Raw genomic sequence first — 9,549 nt, 5'->3', positions numbered from 1 at the left:
TGTTTTGGGAGAAGGTAAAATATAGCATATTGGTATAGCCAGTTCATTCTCTGAGACCAATTCAGATTCAATGCTGAATGACACTGCAGCCTTAGGAATGACCAGGTCACAATTGTTTTTCACTCAAGTAACAAGCAAGTCAATGACTATGTGAAAACCAGCCATGGCAGAGAATGCATAAGGGGATGTTTTTACTCCTCTCTGCCTTTTCTCATAGCATGGATTGGACCAGCTGGAAGGAAAACCCAAACTTTTCCTCTTCACATTGCATTTTCTGGCTCATTTAAGTTGGTATTACAACATTTTTTTACATTCTCCTTTGCCCCAAAGTGAAAAGGAATTAAGTGGTCTCATTCCTGATGGCTGCTGCTCATAAGGAAGGCAAAGGTTTCCCATTTCACAAACTTTTCATTTCACATTTCTGCTGATTTCATCTAATCTGTGACTGTTATTTTTAATAGCCCAGATAATGTAATCTTCAAGCCAGATTTAAGTTGTGACCATAATAGCCTACTTCTCCTCATATGACTAGCTCTTTCACCCTCCCATCTACTTGGTTAAACATATTTCCATTTTTATATATTCATTTTAACATCCTTTTATAACTGAGCTTACATTATTGTATATTAATGTCTATCTATTTCCCATTAATCTGTCATATAGCACATTTCTACCACAAAAAACCCACCCAAACCCTTGCTTACATTTACTCTTTTTGTTTTCATCCTCTCTGTGTATGTACTTGTTAGAGAGGCCACATTAAGGTAAGATTACAGTTTGCTTGAATAGAGTCAGCTGACTATAAGACGTTCTTCTAATACTACAACACCTAAGAAACTGAATTACTGATGCACTCAGATAATGTCTAGAAGTCCTTCCTCCCCATTTGATATATTGAATGAGAAGGGGTTAGCAGCTATTGAAAGAGTCTCACAAGAGACAGGGAGGTTGAATCACATGGAATAGTTTGGACCGGAAGACACCTCAAAGATCATCTATTTCCTCGTAAGTCTGTCAAGGTCCCTTCCCTCCAGTGTGTCGACTGCATGCTCAGCTTGGTGCTGTCACCAGCCTTGCTGAGGGTGCACTTAATCCCATTGTCCATGCCACCAACAAAGATGTTAAGCAGTGCTGGTCCCAGTACTGTCTCCTGAGGAACACCACATCACTGGCTTCCACTTGGACTTTGAGCCTTTCACCACAACTCCCTGAGCGTGACCATCCAACCAATTCCTCATCAGTCAAGTGGTCCATCCACCAAATCCACATAGCTCCAGTTTAAAGACAGGAATGTTGTTCAGGACAGTGTCAAATGCTTTGCACAAGTCCAGGCAGATGATGACAGTTGCCCTTTCCTTATGCACCAACACTGTCACCCTGCTGCAGGAGGCCATCAGATTTGTCAGGAACCATTTGCCCTTACTGAAGCCATGTTGGCTGTGGCCAATCTCCTCATCATTTTCCAAGTGCCTTAGCACAGGTTCCAGGAGGATCTGCTCCTTGATCTTGCAGGGCTTGAGAGGGTGTCACACTCTCTGTCAATAAGCAGGTGGAGCGCCTGGAGCTCCCCCTGGGAGTGGAAGAGGAGCCAGGCAAAAGCCTACAGGTTGGATATGAGAATCCAGGATGAAATACAGGGCAGGGAGAGGTGACTTCATAGTGGGAGTCTGCTACAGGCACCTAGGCCAAGGCTGCTGCCCAGGCAAAGGGGGGAAGCAAGGACAGGTAGCCTTGGAGGGACACAGACAGACTGTCCTACCAGCCAGCAATGAGGTTAGGAAAGGTAATGCCCTGGCAGAATTAAATGTGACCAGGGCATCAACGGCAACAAGAAAAGTTTCTAGACTTATGTCAGTGGTAAAAGTGAGATTAGAGACCCATCACTACAATAATGGGTCTTAGTCACTGTTTCAGCCCTGACAGTTCCTCCTTGTTCTTACATCCAGGACAGCATCACCCCAGGCTGGTCCTTCCAGTACCTGGTCCTTCCTCCTTTGCAGCAGGTGCCTGGAGAACCAGTGCCTATGACCAGAAATTTGGCTGCGCCAGGAACACTGTAGTCCTGTATCTACATATGGTGCTCTAATTCAGAGAAACCAGGAATATGAGACTGGGCTAGAAATCAAATTTATTATTTTATTATTTCCTAGAAACATCTTGAAACAAATTAAGGCTGCTTTGTTGAGGCTGTTGTTGGTTCAGGTTTTTGTTTTTTTGGTTTGGTTTTTTTTTTTTTTTTTTTTTTTTTGTTTTTTTTTTTTTTTTTTTTTTGGTTTTTTTTTGTCCTTTTGATTCTAGCAATAGAGTATGAGGGTCAGAAACCCCCTCTTCTGAAACTGACTTCCTTCCCGTAGTCAGCATAAATGTATCTAGGATCAGTTTCAACTTATTTGGCCTTGGGCCAGCCTGGCCATTCAGGATTTCAGAACTCATACCGTAGTCATGCACAGTAATTGAACTCCCCTCAGCTTTCACTTTGTGCGACCAAGTATGAGAAGCTTCTGTAGTTTTGACTTCTTTCCTTTAAGATATAGTTATACTCTTCAAAAAAGTCTGCCATTTACAACACAGACCAGTCTCAAACTATCAACATGACAGTAAGGGAAAATAATGTGGTACAGCATTTGAACCAAAATGTCTTTAACTGCGTTATGTGTCTATTTTTTGTCTATTTTATTGTCTTCTAAAGTGTGGGAGGCAAACACCTCTATGAATTTTACTTTCTTATTTTTTCCTTACAGTCTAATACTATTTTGATAGTGATAACAATTTGATTGTCTGTAAAATCAAATGCACATTGTTATTAGTATTACTGACTTTTTCATTCTCATGTGCTAATTTACTGTGCTATTCTTTGGAGCTTTGTCACTTCCATACTTTTTTCTTTTAAAGCTATCATTAATTTATCATTGTAACACCTTCTGCTGCTTTCTTTTCTGAATGCAGCCCCCTGCACGACAAAGAAATTCTATCTTTGTATTCTGATTTGGTTTTACAATGGAACATCAGGAAAAAAATAAGTACAAAAGAAAGAATAAAAATATATGGAAATTACAAACAAATAATCGTATTTCATTATGCTATTTTGCCTCTTGTGATGGATGTGAGTAGACAGTAAGCTCTAAAACATTATGAATTATTGTTTTAAGCTTGACTAACAAAACATCAGTATAACAAACACAGAAGCAGACTTAATATAATTTCTGATCCTGCATTGCATGTGCATACTTTTTACATCAATCAGTACTCTCATCATAAGCAATAGGGCTCATCAGATACTGCAAAAATGTTTGTATGTCCAGTGCCAAAATAGTACCCCCTGTTTGGGCACCTCAGTCATATTAAATTTTGTGAATCGGGAAAGGATTTTCAGTATTCTGTTCTAGATGTGGCCTTAAGTGTTTTGCATAACCAGAACCTTGACTGACATGTCTTCCTTTTTCACTTAACTAACAGAAACATTGGCATACAACATGGCAAATTAGGATATTACCAAAACAATTACTTTTCTTGGTTTTGTGCATGTAGAAACTCAAGCATAATTTTAAACTGGAAAAGCATTGTGCATTATATTTTCTTTGAAATTTTCTCCATTAATGAAGAAGGAAAAGATTGTTATGATCATCTATTCCAAAATTAGATAACCTAGAGCAAACAGCAAAAATCTGTACTGAATTTAGGGAAGCCATAATTTGCACTACTGTAGGGAGTTCCTGAAATAAACACTCTGCATTCATTTCTGTGTGCTAGACTGTAGATTCATACCCACTCAGACACTAAGTGCCTACTTGTCAGAACTCCTGAACACTGCAAACAGAAGCTGAAACCAAAAGGAGCTGTGATTGTGCAGACTCTATCAAAACACAGAAAAATCAAAACCTTTATTGACAAAACAGTTAGACTCAGACTGCAACTGCTCCAGCACAAGTGTGTGCCACTACATCCATGTCCTCACTACCTGAGATTTCTGTATTTCATTCAATTTAGGTTCATAATGAAGTGGCAGTGAGAGAATATGAGATACCCTGTTCTGATGACAGCAAAAAGGTGTGTAATTGCATAAAAACTGTTGCTATAGCAAGCAACCATATTAAATGTCTTAATAGTGAGAAAGTATTAATGAAATACAGCCTAACTTCACTATAAGGAAACCATATGATACCATATATATATATATATATATGTTCTGTCAAGCTGTTCATTTCGGCAGGCTCTGATAAATTGCTGCTTGAGAATAAGAAAGAAATGAGCAGCTGAGCAGAACATCAATAAGCAGTACTTCTGAGGAAATGACTTCACACTGATCAACATTTAAAAGATGTTTTTTTCAAAAAGATAAATGAATGAAGAAGGAAAAAAATAGTACATTCAAATGCTAAATACAGCCTACACTGAGAAAAGTGAGAAAAATGTCATTGTCATACTTGGAATACACTTGCATAACTGTTCAGGCTATTAGGCCTAATTAACAGCAAGTGAACAGATTCTTGCTATGGGGGTGTTTATAGGCAGAATATGTTAAATGCAGAGTTTGACACATTGAAGTTAGAATTTAGTCAGATTTAGGCTAGTGCAAATTTACATAGAAGACACATTTCTGCTCTGAAAAGGAACTATGAACGAATTATTTTTGGAATGCTAATTCTGAGTGCTAATTTTGATGAAAAGAAATTGTGCACTTTTCACGGAATAAACACAATAATATAAAATATCAAATTATTCTCATATATGTCTGGGTAAAAAAATACAGTTGAAATGTTCTAACAAAGGTTTATAACTCCTGGGGTTGATCTTTCTTTTAGTTTCACTTTGGTATTGTTAGCAGAGAATACTAGTTAGTTAGTAGGGAATACCCCAAACTGCTACAGTATGAAAGCCCAAGCATCATTTTAACTTTCATAAGTGAAAAGCGACTCTCGACCTGAGGAACTTGTCAGGTAAAGCTAATGCAGCTGTTGTCATGAATAATTCAAACAAATCACTTCAGCCACAGTAAGACAGAGCTGACTTCACAGTGGTAACCTCCGTAAATACTGTCAGAAAACAGATAAATTAACTATTAGTGAGTAAAACTTCCAGTCCTTGGGAAGCAAAAGTTGCTAAATTCTTTCTTGATTAACCTGGCTTACAAAACTTCTCACCAGGTCTTTTTTTTTTCCCTGAGAATTCATCATTTTTAAAACCTTAATAACTGCTTGCTATGTTTCAAATGCAACGTAAATTAGAGCTATAAATAACTACAGACTGTAAAGAAAGTTCCCAGATTCCCAGAATCAGGCCTACAGGCTAATTTCTTCTGATTTAAATCCCAGTACTGCAACTGGGATTTAAATAATCTGGAGTCCTAACCCAAATGTATACAATGTTGTTTAGGCCCTGAATGTACAAAGTGCCACAGCACACCTACGTGTATGAGTGCTTCTCTTTAACTCTGATAATTAACTATATATAGTTACAATATAAACACAATGTAAATACAAACATTTCTAAATCCTTGTAGGACAGAATTCCAATCATTTCAGAATAATGAAATGTTACATATAAATACATCTAAGGTTTAAAAAGGATGAATCTTAGGATTGGAAAGAAAATGTGCTGAATGAGTTAATAAGGAACAAAGAGAACATATGTATTGAAGTGTTGACTGGTAGGTGGATGGAAAACAGACAAGCTCAAAGTCTTTAGAAAAATCAGTACTTTGGAATGATGTTTTGTTGCTAACAGAAAAGCAAGTAAGACCTTAACAGGAAGAATTCTTAACAGGAAAATATTAATATCTGTGAAAATGACAGAAATGACAAATAAAATGAAAGAAGAAATTGTGAAAGTGGCCAAGACTTGTAGGCTTTCTGGGCCAGAGTACAACAGGGTTGGAAATATGATTCTGCTGGCAGTTTTTCACATTCCTGGCTACAATTTTAATATATATGTTTTTGTGCTGATGACTGTTTGAAAGACAATATAATGATCTTAAATGCTTATTAGGTGATTTCTGTAATTATTGCAGACCTGCTCAGAGTAATCATCTGGAACTTCTTTTGCAGGAGCTCTTCTTTCCTGATTGTGCAGCTCAGGACAAAGAATTTTCTCCTTACTAGAAAAGTTCACTTAATTTATTCCCTTGCTGGGATAACAGAATTTTTATCATTCTCTCTCTAAGGGAGTATGTGTTCTTTTACTACACATTATCCTTTACTTGGTTGCTCATTTTCATAGAGAAATAAGATTTTTTTTTTACAATTTAATTTGAAAAGTGGTTATGTATCCTTTATTTCATGTTATCCAATCACCTTGTATTGTATTAGTGAATGATTTTTCTTTTTTTTAATCATACTCAAGAGGGTCTTTAAAACAAGTCTGTCATGAAGAAAACTCTCACTTTCACCTCTCTCCTTCTCAGAATCGCTGTTTTATTTAACAATTTTACCAAATACAGTTTCACAAGAGATTAGTGTAGCATTTTTATATGTAAAAAATTTACCTTTACCTGGGTAAATCAGTTCAAAACCTTGCAACCTGGCTGAGCAGTAAGCCAAATAAATGTATTAATTCCTGACATCCTAATTTCCATTTTAGAACTGTCTGAGCAGCAGTAAATGCATACTTTTATCTACATGAATGTTTCATTAGAATGACCTGGCTGATCGACATGATGTGGTCCAGACAATCTTCCTGACCCTCTTTTCTGTTTTTCCCCTCTCTCAGCATGATCCTCTCAGGTTAGTTGAGATTCATCATGCAGACTGGTCAAACGAGCACACCAACTGGCTCCAGGGCAGGAAGGACTACAGGGAAAAGAAGATTTTTATCTGAGGAACTTATCCTGACTGTGCCCCTCTAGGTTACTTCCAAAAGGACTGTTGTTGCTGCTGCCTGCTGCTTGCATATGTGCCTACCTAAGGGAATCTCCAACATGAATTCCTCAGGTCAATCTCAAAACAGTCCTGACAGATAAAGAAACAGACCATGACAGATTTTCACCTGCATTTTCCTTCTTTGCTTTAAGCATCAGAAACCATTACATGTCTGAAGTTTAAGGGTATTTACTTATGTACTTAAAGATTTACTTTTCTCCATCATACTGCCCTTAGACTCCACTCAAACAGCATTGCAGGATGCTGCTACAGTACATAATGTAGACCTGTAAGAAGATGGCTCCTACCCCACAGAGTACAAACAAGTTCTCTCTGTCCATTGTCATGAAAAATTACCTTTGGAGTTTATATGGGCTATTTTCATCAACTCAGACAAAGACATTGATGGGCCTAGCATATGCTTATTTACAGAGGAAACCATGAGCTGACCAAATAATAAACAGCATGCAGGAGCATAGTACAGAAGTGACTGTAACATTTGGTGTATGGATTTTTCAAGTGTCACAGTGGCTGTTGAGCCTAGAAAGAATGTAGCACAGATTGTCCCTTCTTTCACTGATAATCCTGAGAAGAAACTTCTTACTTCCATAAATAATACACTAATATTTGTTTTATGCATGACTTCTATGCAAACTTACAAACCCTGATAAATTCTGTGTGGCAAGTGATCTCACTCTACCTTGTTGAACTATGTATTCTTAGATTTCACATCCTTGCAAACACAAGTGACCAGAGAGAATGTTTAAGATACAGTTCTGCTGCAGCTGCAGGCTTCTGGAGGAGAAAACCAAATGCAATTATCCTCTTGCTAATGGCACCACTCTGACCATAGGAACAGTTCAGTGCTGCTCGTAAGTGTGGTGCTGCAGTGTCACAGCCATGCAATACTCTGGAGAGAGTTGTCTTAGACGTGGGCAAACTATTATTCTATATTGCACAAAAGACAGTGGAGAGGAAATCTGTCCTCTTAAAAATCAGCAGAAACATTTCATCTGAATCCTCAAGAGAAACAATATCCCCTGCAGAAATGAACAAGATGATGAAAACTGACTTCTCTCATATCCCAAGGAATTAAACCTACAGAAACATACAGCAAAAATTGTCAATAAACAATGATGCCCTTCTTTCTTGCCCGGCAGTTTGAATGTTTTTTTCTGGCCTTTAAGACCATTTCAAACAAAATAAACAAGGAAAGGGACAAATTTTTACTTTGTTTCTTATAGCTATTTCTTTTTTCAAAGCTATTAATTGGTTTCAGTTAATGGTTAAGAAGGGGCACTGCAGAAATCTTTCCTGCACATTTGTTCGCATGTCCTTTAACTTCCACAAAATTCTTGTGTTTGAAGCACAACACATCTAATTTTCTAGGAGTCTTTTCTCGATTTAGCCATGTAAAAGCTAAAGGAGCTCTCTCTAAACACAAATTTAGGGTTAGTCTGTAGCAAATGAAGTGAGGAAAGTATCACCATGGACTGATTCCTTCCACCCTGAAAGAGATATCTAAGACAGGTCAGACGAAGTGCTGTAGATGTGTATGTTACTGCTTTAAAGCAGAGAAGTCCTTGCTAGTAGTTTAAAGACCCTGACCAAGCTTTGGATGACTGGTCATTTTGATCACAGCACACTAGTGAGGAAGCGACAAACTGCAGCTATCTACCTGCTGATGATTTTTACCCCCAGGCCTGAAGTCACTTTTGTTTTAATGAAGAACAAGTTGGGCTCCTGCCTAGGTGGCACTATTAATGGTTGAACCCTCATGATTTAAAGGATTACAAAAAAAATAAAAGCTAAAATGTTCCCATGTATGAAACATCCAGCTTAACAGTCACACTTACGGCTGGCACTGGTAGTCAGAGAAACACAGTCAGGTTTAGGCCTTGGTTTTTCTGACAAATGCAATTGTACATCTCTCAGCCAATGCATGAGCACAAATCTGGGCTCTAATATATTCCAGCAGCACAGCCTGGAAATACATGCATCAGAAATCTGGATGCAGGTGAGCTGTGGCTATCACTAGAAACAGATAAAAATTTAAAACTCTATACTGCTTAAACATAGTAGAAATTTAGGTGCTTCACAGCCAAGAATCCAGACACTAATGTGTTCCAAATCAGTGTCTGTCATCTGGATCCTAAAGGCAGCTGACTTTTTTCTGCTCTGAATCACCCCAATTCCATCGTCATCTAGAGAGCATGCTTAGATTCTCTGAAAATCAAGATCCAGTGTGCCTTGCCATAGCGAATCCTCACAACATCAAAAAAAGCATTTGTGTCCCATCAGGACCCATTAGATTTGTGCCACGAGCACAGTAGAACGCTGGTTTCTTTTGTGCCCTCTATTAAATGCCCTCTTTGCTCGTATTAAAGGCATGCTGATAGAGGAAAGATGGGCAAAAATGCTGTCATATGCATTCTGCTGGATGCCACTCTTGGAAGGACGACCATCATTCTAGCACTGCAGGTGCCGACCGGAGCGACAGTGTAAGACAGGCAGAGGCATTTGGGGGAGGCTGGGAGATTTTCAAGGGGGGGAAAAAAATTAATTTCAAACCGAAGCCAGCCAGCCGAAGCGAGGGGAGGAGCCCGGTATGGGCTTGGCTCTTCCCTGGGCCGAGCCCGGCAGCGCGGCAGCGCTTGGCAAAGTGGCAGCCGGCTCCGGCGGCCGCTCGGCGCCG

General features: G+C 38.7%; 1 protein-coding gene across 1 annotated transcript in view; it reads left to right on the top strand.

The window, feature by feature from the left end:
• Positions 1-9,260: 9,260 nt before the first annotated feature.
• Positions 9,261-9,549, top strand: part of KCTD8 (potassium channel tetramerization domain containing 8) — a 92,145-nt gene continuing 91,856 nt past the window's right edge. The window contains exon 1 of the mRNA XM_005415635.2: positions 9,261-9,335. Coding sequence (XP_005415692.1) covers positions 9,261-9,335 — 75 coding nt within the window. The remainder of the gene's footprint in view (positions 9,336-9,549) is intronic.

Source organism: Geospiza fortis, unplaced genomic scaffold (assembly GCF_000277835.1).
Source record: "Geospiza fortis unplaced genomic scaffold, GeoFor_1.0 scaffold40, whole genome shotgun sequence".
Classification (NCBI taxonomy): domain Eukaryota; kingdom Metazoa; phylum Chordata; class Aves; order Passeriformes; family Thraupidae; genus Geospiza; species Geospiza fortis.
This window is presented reverse-complemented; position numbering and strand designations above follow the sequence as displayed.